At 42.1% G+C, this 15,750-nt stretch overlaps 1 protein-coding gene across 1 annotated transcript in view; it reads right to left on the bottom strand.

Moving 5' to 3' along the window:
• Positions 1-15,750, bottom strand: part of atrnl1a (attractin-like 1a) — a 267,713-nt gene that overhangs the window by 182,591 nt on the left and 69,372 nt on the right. Inside the window, exons 17-20 of the mRNA XM_073481267.1 lie at positions 13,014-13,227; positions 12,713-12,904; positions 3,751-3,999; positions 3,420-3,557 (exon numbers count right to left, since the gene is read on the bottom strand). Coding sequence (XP_073337368.1) covers positions 3,420-3,557; positions 3,751-3,999; positions 12,713-12,904; positions 13,014-13,227 — 793 coding nt within the window. The remainder of the gene's footprint in view (positions 1-3,419; positions 3,558-3,750; positions 4,000-12,712; positions 12,905-13,013; positions 13,228-15,750) is intronic.

The raw sequence follows: 15,750 nt of genomic DNA, 5'->3' as shown, positions 1-15,750 counted from the left end.
AGCACAGACTCTCCTTGAGGTATATAACTCGCCTCATGACTCAATATTATATTTTTTGAGATGCTACACTTTAGAGGAGTTACGGAGCCTCGGTACACAGCCTCTGTAACACCCTGACAAAGACGCATAAATCCACCTTAACGCTCTCCTTATCCTCCAGCACTCCTCTTAACGTGCCATTAAGCAAAACCGCAACCCCCCCACACACACACACAACTGTGTCTGTACGACTTCCAGGTGTGGATGTTTGCTATCTGCAAAGCAAAGCGAGTTCACTCCCGCACGATCATTCCCGTCATAAATATGATTAAAAAAAAAAAACTGTTTGGAAAACATCAGCCTGTCTCTCCGCTGTAATAAAAACTAGACAAGAAATCAGCAGAACAAAGACTCCCAGGATGTTCATAAAAAACACGCAGGTTTCCTGTCAGCACTTCTCCTCCGAGGGACTGGAAGTCTAAACAGACATCCAACTTGTTGTCAGCCGCGGCTCTGAAGGGCTGCTGTGGGTGCGTTTGATTTCGTATGTGTGTGTGCGGGACAAGGTGAACGGTACAGTCGGAGGAAAAGGGACGCTAATGCCCTGCGCTCACACACACACACACACTTCATCCACATTTGACAAGGTTAGTTAATCATCTGTCACAGGGACAGGGGAACGGACACACTCCCCTCTCCTCTGTCTGTCCTCCATCTCTCCCTCTATTTATCCCTCCATCTCCTCCTCTATTTCTTCATCATCTCTCCATCCAAGGGCGACTGTCCTCTTCCACCCATATTAACCTTGTGTGTCTCACCACATGCTTTTATCGTTTTCTTTCTGTCTGCTTGTCTTTGTCTCTCGTTCCTCCTCCTCCTCCTCCCTCGCCGCCTTTCTCACACTTCCATCCTCTCTGAGCCGAGGCCTCTTCCTCTCCCCCCCGTCTCTCTCTCTCTCTCTCTCTCTCTCTCTCTATCATTCAGTCCTCTAATCGGCCACACATCATTGCCTCCCAACAGTTTAGCCCAAGGTAAATCTAGTGGTCCTTTAATATAAAGAGAGGTGGAGAGAGACGGAGGAGGATGAATGGATTGATGGACGGATGAACGTTGGAGGAAATGTAAGACAGAGAGTTAGTGTGGACTGTGAGGGGGGATGACAGAGGAAGTAAAAGAGAGGAAATAAAAGGGGAAGGTGGACGGAGGTGAAGGCAGATGGAGGATGGAAGAAGGATGGAAGTAGATAGACGAGTCCAGGTTATTGTGGAGGAGAGGAAAGGAAAGGAAAGGAAAGGAAAGGAAAGGAAAGGAAAGGAAAGGCCAATTTGAGATGAAATGGGAAGAAAAGAAGGAAAAGGAAAAAATAAAGGAAGAAAAGGGAAACAGGAATGATGAGAAGAGGAGAGGAATAAAAGCAAAATAAAGATGAGAACAAGAATGAAGACAAATAAAGGGAAAGAAGGATAGAAAACAAAAGTAAAGTAAAGATGATATGAGATAAGAGAAGGCAGAAGAGAAGGAATAAAAGCTAAATAGAGGAGAGGCCAGTAAAAGACAGGGAAAGAAGAAAGTAAAGGACTGAAAAAGAAAATGAAAGAAGGGCATGGATGACAGAAGGTAAAGCGATAGATAAATGGAAAAACATGGATCATAAAAGGAAAGAGGTGTGAAGAGTGGAACATGTGGGGAGAGAAACGTCAGGGCCAGTGTGAACAGACGATGTGAAAGAAAGCATGAGGAAAAAGCCAAAAACACACAGAAGACAGAAGATGAGTGAAAGAAGAAAATACTGCGAGGACAGCCGAAGTAGAAGAGAGGAGTGCATCGGAGGCTGTCCTGTGTGGAGGCGACGAGAGGCGTGCATCTATCAGCACCGCGCTCGCTGCGAAAAAAGCCGCCAGGGACGGAGACACCAGTCAACTCAGGAAATAAGAAAATGATTAAGAGCGATTTAATGTCACGCCGCCGCCAAGCCAAAACGCACATCTGTCACAGCGAGACTGATGTTACTGCACCTCCCTCGCAGTTCTCCCAACCCTCCCTCACTCGCTCACACTCCAGCAGTCACTCATTCATTCATTACACTGTGCCGTCTCTGATGTTTTCTCCCATCGAGGCCCTGATCGTACACCCACCCCCCCCTCCCCTGAGCATTCAAATCACATGCACACAGTCATTTTCCTGTGGCTTCTGCTTTCAATCATCTCACTCACACACATAATCTCTTGTTAACATTTTCAACCAGGGGATTTGCTATGATTATTTCCATATGAAGCAAGACAAAGCAAGACAAAGCATGGAGAAAACTGCTGACAGATGGATTGCAGGCAGAAATAAATATGGATGCACATAAAGCATGGGTGTATCTCTGCGTGCAGACATCAGCACCATCTTCCTCTGAGTCGAACCCGTCTGCTGTTCACGACAAACGACAAGAAACAGAATCAGAGACTGGACTGAGCTGCTGGTGCTGTTTCCCTCAACGTCTGCAGACCACAATCCTGTACAAACTACACGTGTAGTTTCCCCTTTCACTGCTCGGCCGGTCAACACAAGCTCGACAGAGACCAAAGCCCGCACGCACAGCTTTTAAACACTGCCCCCTTCAGGTTGTTTGTGCCTATTACAGTGCTGTAGGCTGCACCTACTACTTCATGTTTTTAAAGATCATGAAAACAATTCACACAATGTTTTTTTTTCTCAGAGAAAACTTAAATTCTGAGAGAAATCAACCTGTTTCAATAATTAGTTTTCTGTAAGTTGAGCAGGTTGTTGTGCTGCGAGAAAAAATAAAAATAAAAAATATATTTAAAACAAACTTTGAACCAGGTGATTTGATTTGAAATGCTCAGACTGCAGAGGCAGATTTTTCCAGTTTTCCACCTTTAAGGACTCAAATTTACGACAACTCAGTAGAGTGCATACCTCCGGCATGGCCCAACTGTCCCCTTTAGTTCAATCAAGCCTAAATTGGATTTAAATCCACTAGATTTTCATCAAGATCCATGCATTCTTTACAGAAAATGCCCAAATCATGAAATTTTCCTGAATCCATCCCTTTACCTGGATCTGCATTAAAAGTTAATGGGCTCTATTCTGGGCTGAGACCCATCCTCCATCCAAGTTTGGTGGAAATCTGTTCAGTAGTTTTTGCTTAATCCTGCTGACAAACCAACAAACCAAACATCAACTGTGGAGGAGAGAGGGAAAGGGGAAAAGAGGGGAAGAAAAGAAAAAAATGAGATGAAAGGAAAGGAAAGGAAAGGAAAGGAAAGGAACCAACAAACCAAACATTAAACGGACACGGGTGAAAACAGAACCTCCTTGGCAGAGAGATAATAATAAAAGATTTAAATTGTTTGTGTTTCGTGGACGTTTCCTGCAGTTTATTATGTTGCCGCTTCTCAAACCAAATGTAAATACAGGTTAAACAAACTCACCGTTGCACTTCCCCCCGTTGATCGGGTCGCCATAGTAGCCGGGCATGCAGCTCTGGCAGTGCGTCCCTGCTGTCAGGTTCCCACAGTGCTCGCACACGCTGCCGTTCACACACCTGCTGTGACCATTACACTGACACGCTGGGAGGAGATAACACAAACACACACTTAGCAGTTAGTTTATCAGGTACATCTACCTACCACTGCAATAAACCCTAAAAAAATCACAATGAAGAGGCACATTTTCATGCTTCAGTCCTGGCTGTTGTGTGCAGAGTAAACAATAAACCCTGCTTGAATGTGGCCATGTGGTCTATTATGGCGGTTTGCTCACCGGGACATTGGATGAAGGCCCAGTTGTAGCCTCTGTCAGACGAGCAGAGGCTCTGATCCAGCACCATGTCTCTGTCTCGCAGTCTGTCTCGGTCTCGCGGGCCGGCCCTGGCACCGGCGGGCTTCAGGGGGCCTCGGTAGGAGCCCTCCATGCAGACACCCTTGCCGGTGTTACTGGGATCACCACACCAACCGCACTCAGCCCTCTCCAGACAGTCGGCACATGTCCTCAGACCTGAACAGTTCTGGGCTGTAGAAAGGACAAGAGACAGGTGAGGAAAACGTTAATTAGTGCACATAAATCTATTTTGTAATCTTCTGAAGGAATCTGAGGTGAAAGTACATCTTTCTCTACGTCTTCAGGGCGATTCTGACCATATTCTGTCCTTCACACCGCCGTCAGCTAATCCACACAGCTTCAAACAAAACCACAAACACAATAAACGCCTTTAGTGATATTAATCTGCCTCCTCTAATACACTTTGCGTCTTTTGTTGTCACCTTTTTCTTTGACCCTCAACATTTACAGCGAAATTGACTTTTGTTTCCCCCGACACACTTCCACGTGTCGAGGAAAGCATTTGTATTCATAAAGTGGATGTGACATTCAAAAACACTTTACTGCTGCAAATTAAAAATGATACATTATTTTTTTTATGGAATGGCATTCAATACTTGTAAAGGAAAACAAAAAAAATCTCCATACTGAAGGCCTCTTTTTTGCAGTTCACTGACTGTGGCAGAGAGAACAGGCGTGTTTTATTCTGGAGGAGCCGGCCTTTCCAAAGTTAACTTTACAGCTTGTTTTCAACCTTTCAGCTCTCGTTGTCGACGTCGACTCGTCTTCCCTGTCATGATAAATTTTTAGTCTACAAAGCGAAGGTTGGAAATAAGCACTCAGAGAAGAGAGAGAAAAGGTACGACTCCGTGGGAATGTCGGCGTGTACACAAACAACCAAAAGGTTGAGAGAAGCTATCCGAGGTGTTGTTTTCTTATAGCCCGGCGAGATGATTCAAATGCAGCATCAAGTGACATTAGCATTTTTCACCAGAAGTTGTTTCTCTTTTTGAACACGAGCCATTTCCATAAGCCACAGATGTTGGAGCTGAACCTGGATCTCTTCCTCTCCGTGTCCCTGCTAGCTAGCTCTGCTTGAAATACACCCCCTTCTCCTCAGTATGTGTGTTTGCGAGCTCCCCTCGTTGCATTATTCAACTGCAGCGACGCCGATTCATTTCTTCTCTCTCCCTCTTTATAATTACAAACTTCTGCTCTCCCTTTTCTCAGATTCACTCTTTATCTCCTCTCAGGCACAGTTTCACCCTCCTCTTTTGCACCTTTTTCTATTCTGTCTTTATTCAGGGAGGCATCTTCCTCTTCGTCTCTCATTTCGATTTAATTCGATTTTTATTTTAAAACATTTTTGCCACAAATGAAATCACAAAGAATTGAACTCTTTTACTTTTTGTCCTCTTTCTCTTTCCGTCTCTCCCTCTACTGTGTTCCTGCCTCCAGTCTTTTCTTTCCTTTCCTTATTTCCTTTCTCCTTTTTCTGCGTCTCTTCTCACATTTCACTGGATCCCCACAATTCTCAATAGTTCAAAAGAGAGTCAGTTGAACAGAAGATCTCTAATCCACCACACAGTCAGGGTTTCTGCTGCTAGAAAAGCACATATTTACATTTCCAAGAGCAGACTTTAATATCCAATAAATATACCGGAGGCCATTTTATCATTTTTAAAATATGATTCAAATTGCATGAAGTTGGGAGCCACTGTGTGTAAGCCCGCCCTTTTTATGTGCCAAACCTTCACATTTTAATAAAAACTAAATTCTTTGATTCTCTTTTATTTAAAAAGATCCAATGTGCACCCACTGTGTCGCTCCAGGAACGGTTATTACACTCGCAGTGCCAGCTCAAAAAGTCTGCTTCACTCATAATGACGGAGCAATCATCAACAGGTAGCGGCACTGGGAACAGGTTCTTCTTTGGTCTTGGCTTGCTGTTGACTTTCAAACTGAAAAATGTCAGCTTTTATGTCACAATTCTCATGAAATTTTCCATTTGATCAGTTTTGGGATAGATTTGAGGTGACAAGCCGGCATTTTTATCCACACAATTTGGTATTTTATTATTGTCAGGACGCAGGTGTGAAGGGCATCGATCAATATATTCCATATAAATAAAAGTTGCACGGACAGCAGGTGAAAACATTCACTTGGCGAGCCATTCATCAGTTTCAATGGGTTTCTTTGCATTTTATGTTTGCTTCTATTTAAACTTAGACCTTATTATAAGTATAAGTATTATTTTTCATCTATATTAATCTAAATTACTTGTCCATACCAAATTTCTATTTTGTATTTTTTTTTAGCTTTTCTCCTTAAAATTGAATCTTCAGTATTTTTGGAAAATGAGCCAGAAAAAAAAGTGTTGCAGATGGAAGCTATACCTCACACAGCAAACTCTTCTTTTCTATTTGTATATCTTCAGTGGCTTGTTCACATTGCAGTCACATTGCGAGACAGCGGCTCCATCAGTCGACCTAAACCTTGTGAAACTCTACAGATGTTTTCTACCTTCGCAAAGCAATTACTCCATAACAACCCGAGGGCTTCTTAACAATAACCATGCAAAGTGCTTACAGGATCACACTTCACTGAAGTTTGTCACTGAAAAACAAATCACTAATGAACACCTGGTTTCCCTTTAATACTACACGATTCCTCCCGTACCTTAAAATATATTCCGATGCAGAGTTAATCTCCACATACAGACGGCCTCCCTGAACGCACACTGCCAGGTGCTTTCGCTGCTGTTGACTGCAATTCATTTGCAAAACATCTCACAATCAGCGACAGCAAATGGATCAAATATTTCCGTCATCAGCCTGCATGCCACAAATATGATGAAATGGGCCCCAAGGACACCGAACGACACAAGTAAAAGGAGCAAACACAACTGAGAGACTGTCGGCAAAAACATATTCCTGCATAGACGTGAGTGTTAAGTCCTAAGATGTTCTCTTGCATAACGTTGGTTTGTGTAGATAACATAATTTACCTGTTATGTTCTCTACGCCGGAGCCTTGGTCTATTTTTAATAGCATTTCCAGCTATCTGGCTTCATCTGTGTTCCACATGAAATGAATTAAGAAAGGTTATTGCCTTAAGTAGTCGTGTGGACTCATCAGGAGAGGAGGAAACGTGGTACATTCAAGCCCGCAGGCTTTACAAGGCTCGAGTTTTTAGTTAACGGCACCAAAAATGTAGCTGTTACTTGTGCTATTACATGACACTCGCTCGAGGGTATTTGTAGAGTTAATGTCCTTTTGGATGGTGCCTGTATTTCCCAAGGGGGGCGGACAACATATTTCATGATTATAAACCCAACATGTGATCTAATCACGGCCCAAAGATGAAACAGCTGTTGACTACTGGCTACTTTTCCTTTGTGGATATTAGAGATAAAATAGGAACAGTGATTTATGCCCGTCAAATAGCTTAAATGTAAACTTTCTGTAATTTATTTCAATAAGGTAATTATTCTGTCTTCACTTTGTGTTTGCGCACACGGCTCAGCAGCAAAGTAAACACCCTCCTGTCCTGACGACAGGGGGTGAGCGAGGAGGCACAGCTGTAATTTAATTTCCATTTATTGCACTTTGCTGCAATTAAATTATGAGTCATGGCTGGTAAATTTAACACGTGTACCGAGGAGCACTCTGATGAACTTAAGATGGAAAGTGGAAATTTAACAGATACATTCGAAGTGAGAATTTAATTCTACAGCCGTGGTACAGCAGTCGAGTTGAGGACGAGGGTTTTTCACATTGTTATTAAAAGACTGAACAAAACCAACATTTAATTGATCCTTATTGTCTGTATCCAAAGCCTGATATCTCTCATTCCATTAGAGTTTGAAAAAAATCATGGTTTAGCTTAAAAAAAACCTGCTTTTGTTGCCACTCAAGGATGGAGATGGTCCGACTTCCTGTTAAGAATAGTCGATTTTCTCACCACAAAAAACAGCTGGAAATATCCACACGTGTCCTTAAAAAAACCTGTGGTCTTGTCGCCACGTTCACGGATAGAGATGGTCCGACTTCCCGCTATAAATAGCAGGTTTTGGTCGCCATATACACGGCTGGAAATATCCACAGGCCAACGCCACCACCATGTTGTGCACCTCCTGACGTAAAACAACTTAATACATATTTGGTACAAATGTAAACCTTGGACGTGTCCATGGTTTGCAGACACGTTAACTGCTGACACTGTATCCTGCAGACTGGGCTATTTAAAAATGATTTTAATATTATTTTTGGTCATAATCAGGGAACAGCATATCTGTAGGTTTACTTCTATAAACATTAAATGTAGTAAGTAGGTCAAATCCAAAAGGGACACGCGTTTGCATCTCAGCCGCAGCCACAAAACATCAGTCGCTAAAAGCTTTCAGTTGCTGTCGTCACTTGGAGACTGAGATGAGCCTTAATGCCTTTAAAGTTCTGTCAACAACAAACATGAAGCGCAACATTTTCTCAGACGCTGGCTGATATATACTGTAGCATAACATCAAGTATGATTCATGTGAGATGAACAGAAGAAAGCACACATCTCTACTCTACTTTGTGTTTCTTTTCCAAAACTTTCCCAAAAAATATATATATACGGCTCTACTGGAAATCAGGATATTAGTCGTCTTCATTGACAGAAAATAACCTACAGTACAGTAAGACGATGTTTGAACAGATGAGTCTTCAGAACCTGGGCCATCTTGATGCAGTAAAAGAAAAGCAGCGTTTGTTCCTGCTGGGAAATATTTTCATCTTATCAAATATTCTCTCAGCACAAACGACTCAGTGCCACATTCTGTACATCACAACGGGTTTGACATTTCGCTGTCCCTGGATGGCACGTATCGTCTGGCTTCATCTTGTGCAATCCATTTGCTCCCACGGTACTTGACAGTTAGCAATCGCTGAAGTCAGAGGCGTACAGATCTGTGAGCCCCTATACATAATACATCAAGTGTAGGAGCCATAAGCTGCCTTTTCTCCTTCGCTCTTCCTCTGGCACGTGAAGCTACGACGCAGCAGACAGACATCATGTGGGACAGAAAAAGATTGCCTCAAAAATATTCTCTACGCAGCTAAACCGATACATTATCATCCACAAGGACATAACCATCAACTGTCCTGCCTCTGTGTGCATGTAAGAGAGGTTCACTCGACACATGTTCAGTGGTGAAACTGTAGCAGGACGCAGAGATGTTGATTCATCTGTACAGCTGTAGTGAAAACTGACGGAAAGAATATCGTAAAAATGTTTTATCTTACTCTGTCAGGTGGACGGATTAAGACTGAAAGGTGGTTATTGTTCTGTTAATGTACAACAGCATATCTAATTTTAAATAAAACAATACGAAAAGGGTTAAAGAGCTGACTTTTAGCTTTGAGTGGCTTATTGGGGCAACAGGATCTTATAATAATATACTATAATGTCAGCAGTTACCTGACTGTCGTATCCGGAGGTGGAAGGAAAGGTGGTGTCATTACTACAAGATACAAGGCTGCCAAACAGGCGACTTCGAGTATGAGGGGGAGATTTCCATCCGTTTTTGTGGTGACCAATACAGGCTATTTTTCACAGGAAGTCGGACCATCTCCGGCCATTTTGTGTCAACAAAACCGTGTGTTTTTTAACATGACCTGGAGACATTTCCCGCTGTTCTGTGGTGAACAAAACAGGTATTTTAAGCCAAAATATGATGTTTTCCTAACCCTAACCAAGTGCCGAGAAAGAAACAAAAAACTGAACCTAAAAAAACATCAAGTTGTAACATAAAGAAACATTAAGTTTAGGAAATGTACTTAGCTAACATTTATTCTCGCTGGTTGCATTTACAGATCCCAGTTTGAGGACATTTCAGGAGGAAGCAAAAGAGGAGTGTTTGAGCTGACAACATCTAAAATGGAAAGTTTAATTTACAGACTCATTTACAGCTGCTATTCTTACTGCCATAAAGATTTAGGTGCAAGACCAGATGCTGCCGGCAGAGAGGTGAGAGGCTGACAAAAAAAAATGAAGAGTGAAGCTTTAAATTGTCACATAAGCCAAAGAAAGCCTGTTCTACAAGAGGAAAATGTAGCGCTGCACAATTAGCTTAGGAGCTCCCAAAACTTTAAAATGTGACTGCTGGGGCAAAACTGCTAATTATTTGAAGAGGCTGTGTTGTGGGGAGTGTGTAGTTAGCCTCCAGCCAATGTGAAGAATGGGAATGATGCACAAAGCCTTGGGCTAAATTTATCTGATGAAGAAATGACCCAGTTCAAATTGGATCCTCAGACGAGTAATCGTTTTTTTGTGAAAGCAGCGACCAAAGCCGAGGTCATAAATCCTTCAGCCGCAGCCTGCAGGCCCGGCTTCCAAAAAAAAACCCCAACAAGACATGATTAATCCATAAACAAGAGAAGTGAAGCAGAAAGTAAGTATGAGACGCTATACGAAGAATGATGGACTGTAAACGAGCAACAATAATATACCTGAGAAGTTGAAACGCCTCCGAAAATACGACATTTCTTTATACTTTATATGCTGTGCTTTGAGCAACAAAAGGTAAAAAAAAAAGTAGCAGAACAAGAGCATCCTACACACCTTCTGCCACCAAACTGGTATGAAGGTGAGGTATGAATAATAAAGACAGAAACGCTGCCATTATGTAAACACTGAAAAAAGGAAGGGAAAAACAATTTTGGCTTGCAAAACAGTGGGCTGGAGAGCCGTCTGCACTCAGAGGCAGCGAATAATAATCATCAGCAGTCACAGGACAAAAAAAGTTTTTTGAAGATGTTTTCTTAACTCTTCACAAACAAGAATACTTTGTTATAAACGGACCATTTGTCAAACAAAAGACTGAAAACACACACAAAAAAGTTTTGCCTCAGGGGAAATACTTTGACAGGTTGATGGTTTTTTTTGGTCTCCCAACTTTTACAGATAAAACATCGCTGAACATTATAAAAAACAAGCTTCACTTCATTTAGTTAGTTAAAGGGTAACTCCACCAGTTTTACACATTAAAGTAGTTAAAGTAGGATGAAGCCTTTTGTGGAAAATTGGTGGAGTTATCCTTTAAGTCAAGCAACAACATTTAGCCGTCTTCTGTACACACATTCACACGTTCTTGTGTTTTTCATAAAATTTCGCTGTTTTTGTGTGTTTTAGTCTTTTGTATACACATAAAAAGTATTTTGGGGTCAGTGAAAACAAACTCCACCTAAGGTGAAGATATACAGAAATTCAGTTTTCAGTGTTTAAGTGGATTTTTGGAAATCGCACAGACTCCCACACTTGCTTCCTGGTTACATCATTGGCAAACGTTAACTCTGGCATGTTTTATTATATTGTGGAGCATTTTGAGTTTGTACACTAATCGAATGGATGTTATATTGTCTATACTATATTTAAAACAACACAAACGGACATTAAAGTACAATTATGAAAAAAGAAGAGAGATTCAGTTTTTCTGATTGTTCTGATGGAAAGATAACGTCTCAGTTTTGTGGCAGAGGCTGTTTTCCATTTTATTAAAGTGTTGCCTTTTGAATATAAGCAAAAGGTACGATGCTTTTAACACCTGAGCTACTTCCGATTTGTTCCTCCAACTGAAATCACACCTGTGTACTCAGACCCACGTGGAGAAGCAGCGGCGAGGTGTTAATATGAGGAGAATGTTAAGAGACGGCAGCGAGGGCTTCACATCGAGTCAGTCGTGTGTCATTGGAGATGATCGATTTTCTGCCCTGTAGCTACAGGAGAGGTGGCACTGCCTCGTTGTTGGAGTGTGTGTTTGTGTCAGTGTGTGTGTGTGTGTGTGTGTGTGTGTGTGTGTGTGTGTGTGTGTGTGTGTGTGTGTGTGTGTGTGTGTGTGTGTGAGAGAGAGGCTGAGACCTGACTGCTGATAAGAAGAGGATCGATTGGAGTCTATAATGACTCCATGTTCACACAATCGTAGCCGAGTATCATCAGCTCAGGTGTGTGTAGAGTACAACATCACCTCATTCATCAATCTGTATATCTGTATATCAGTCTGTCTGTCAGCCACACCTGTATACACCTGTATTCTGTCCAATCACAGCTGCCACAATTAATCAATTAGCTGTCAACTATTAAATTAACTGTTTTGATCATTGAGAGTGTAGAAACGATCTGATTCCAGCTTCTTTAATGTGAATATTTTCTGGTTTCTTTCCCTCGCACATCTCAAACCCAAAAATACGTCTGTTCATTTTGCAGTTTTTAGGGATTTTGCCTAAAAAAGTTATTTATTGATGTATTGATGAAATGTGGTTTAATTAGGAGGCAAACAGCAAAATGCAAATACTTTCTAAACTTTCAGAAGCAAAGTAAGTTGATCTGTCCGACCTTTGTAACTTGTAGGGCACAGTTTACACTACAGCCACTAGCAGCAGGATAACGATAACGTTTGACAGTCACAAATGAGGCGATTGAGCTGCACGGCTGGTGACAGAACGAAAAATTTCACCGGGGTGCCTACGAGACGATCGAAAAAACTACCTCTGACTCAGAAACATCCACTGGAATATTCATTCAAGCACAAGAAACTCGACCGGACTTCACCAACATAAACACACAAGATTTGCCATATGAACATCCGTTTGCTGCGGCCGCCCGTGTTTTCCCGAGGAGATGCACCAGGTAGAAATAGCATAAAGGGAAAGTATTTACAGTGCTAAATATTGATCGACACAATATCTGGTGACTGAATGTTTTGCATGAAATGTGAAGTTGACCTTCAGTAAAGATTTTGTTCTGTCAGACTTTCCACATTTGTGTGAAAACACATTCACAGACCTGAACCCAGTCTGGTAGTTATCTGTCCCTCTCCACCCTTCACCTCTACCTCACCCCCCCATCTGATTTCTCCCCCTCTTACCACTACAGTCCTGGGTCTGCCACTCCAGACACTGTCCGTAGGGGAAGGAGATGACGTACGCCGAGGAGTCGACGCAGCGCTGCGTGCTGCTGCACCACATGCACTCCATGGCCTGGCTGGTGCAGTTGGCGCAGCTGGTGCGTAAAGAGCAGGGCGTCTTACAGGGACGAGCACTCTGACTCTGTGGACTCCCTGAGCAGCAGGACAACGGGAGAGAAAGACCAGACACAAACAATCACCTCTTAGCTTTACTGAACTGAAAAATAAACTCTCCTGTGTTGGTCCACTCATTCTTTCTCACCGGCAGGTTTTTCGCAGATGAGGCCGTCGCTGGTGGCCGTGCAGGGGTTGGCTTTGAGACCGGCCACCTGCGCCCGCTCCAGGTAGGCACAGAAGCCCGAGTCGCTGGGCTCTCCGGGCAACCATCGCAGGCTGGTGTTGGTGAAGGGTGACATGTCCTCCCAGCCCCAGTACGACACGTTGATCTTCCTCAAGCCGACCCAGGGAGATAACGTCTGCGGGGGCGGAGAGAGGAAGAGAGAAAAGGGGAGATATGTTAGATGCTGCACATGACTGCTGACTAATGACTGCGTTACATTACGCCTGATTTACAGGTGGGGAGAGCAATTCTGGAGAAAGATAGTTGATTGTTGAGTCTCATTCACAGGTTGTCAAATACAGACAACCTGAAACTGAGACTCAACAGACTCACAATATTTCTCCAGAATGACTCCCCTCACCTTTGAGATATGTTCTAGATTTATCTCTAACGTGTCAGCAGAAAGACAGCCTCCTTTTCATCCTGAGAATGAACTAAATACAGAAGCTCAACTGCAGCCTTTTAGAGGTCAGGTAAACACAAACACCACAACCAGTTTTTAGGCCAAACATTGTAGAGATCACTATAATCTATCCAAACAGAAACAGAGAGAAGAGAAACATGGGGAGGAAACGCTTTAATGATTAATGATTTGTTAATGATTTAAGCTGCAGATCAGCAACTTGAAGAACATTAAGAAAAGCGTTGAATAAAATAAATCCTGATAAACTTCTGATACTGTTGTTTTTTCTCTGTTTGTATCTGTTTTAAAATAATACGCATCGACAATGTGCTCGAGACGTGGGGGGAAAAAACATCATAACAGGATCAATAACTCAATGCATTAACAAAGAAACTGCAGGAGAATACTAAAAGGCATCAGTCAGAGGGCTGATGACTCCGACATGAGTCAGTCCTAAATCAAACCTTCTGCAAATTACTGTTGACGTTATAAAAGCAGACACCGTAATTATAGCAGCTGATCGAAGCGCAGTTCAGTGATTGTTTGAATTATTTGCTGACAAAACGTGATGATTATGGGCCGCTACTGTCTCAGTTTTATTTGATAAAATCCAAAATATTTTCCCGAAAGGCTTTTCCACTTCAGGATCAAGGATCTCAAAGAGCTTGTGAAATGTAAAACAAGCTATTGGTGCAATTACGCTACAGCAAAGTACATTTTCTTGCATATGACTGATGACACCAGAAGAAGTGTAGTATCATTATTTCCTAAAAGCATCAAAGGAAGATTAAGAAATGTTTAATGTATAAAAACTTCTCTGCAAGTCAGACAGAACGAGAACCACACACCGTCTTTTAATTATCAGCCTTCAGGTATTTGTTCAGATTTCTCCTGCCGCTGCACATTCATCAAACCTGTCTGTCTGTGTGTGGTCAAACATGTCAGAGTCTCATATCTCCACCGTAAACATTACAAGTCCACATTTCCGTGTCACTCATCTGGGCTGATGAAAAGTGAGGAAGAAGCTGATTTTTTGTGCTTCACGGTGGGCTAAGAATAATTATTTTATCATTTAAAATCCCGGTGAGAAATTTCACTCCTCTGTTCGGCTGATATTATATTCTCATGGTGCTGTGAGAAGATTTTTTGAAAAGTCTGTAGATTTATATCAGTCTGAATATCAAATTATCTGCAGCAGGAAGAGTTCTGTTCAAAAATGTTCACATCTTAATTATGATTTTAACAGCACCACAGGTCGGCGTTAAATGCAAATCGAGAGCAAACCACACTGCTTAGATCTTTTTAGATGTTGTACATTCACGTTCAATAACTCAGTTTTATGATCTGAGAGCACACATTCCTTCCACCGCATAATAAATAACTATGTTTATATCATCAAGCTAACACATTTCCTGGTATCGTATAATAAATCACAATTTCCTGGAAGCTGTATCTAGGATGCAATTTATGTCACATAATGAACTCGGGGGGAATTGGATGTCACTCAGTTATCCATAATCAGCAGGACGTCACAGTTCTTCAATCTCTACAGGAAATATAAAAGCAGCTGAAAGCTAAAATTATTTCAGATGCAGCTACTTAATTAGACTATATATATGTATATAGTGTTGCCACAAACACGTCGTGGCTCTGTGAGGAATTTCAATTTGTTTTCTCTACTTTGCTTTCAACATGAGGCAGCCTGAAGAGATACAGGTATTTTTCAACACTTATTAAAGAGTGACTGGTTTCTTAATCATCCACCTCCTCCTCCGTACTGACTTAGAAGTAAACTCTACAATCAGGAACGCTCTCGTCATAGGTTTAACCATTTATTGCAAACGAATGGGAGTACAGTTACGCTTGGCAGCTCTTAAGATGCTCCCTGAATTGACCAACAGCATGCTGAGCCAAAACAGGGAGCGCAATGCAGAAACCCCCCCCCCCCAGGGTGCACAAGACTGAGTCATAAGGAAGACAATGAATAGTGTCTTTTAACCTTGAGCCCTGATAGGTCGCTACGTAAGTAAGCTTTTTGATTAGGAGCTGTTATGAGTGAGGAGGAGACCATATTTAAATAGACTGCCTTGTGGTGAGAATAGCTGTGATTGGTGCGAGACTGATTGGTGGGCAATGATTCGATCGGCAGGTTGTCAGCTGATCGCAGTTCGGGCTTTTGACTTCCGTGTCCTGCATGAACTAACGCTAAGCTTCATAAGTAAATCGAAGAGATACAGAAATTTTATCCGAGGCTTC

The sequence above is a fragment of the Pagrus major genome, chromosome 15 (assembly GCF_040436345.1).
Source record: "Pagrus major chromosome 15, Pma_NU_1.0".
NCBI lineage: Eukaryota > Metazoa > Chordata > Actinopteri > Spariformes > Sparidae > Pagrus > Pagrus major.
This window is presented reverse-complemented; position numbering and strand designations above follow the sequence as displayed.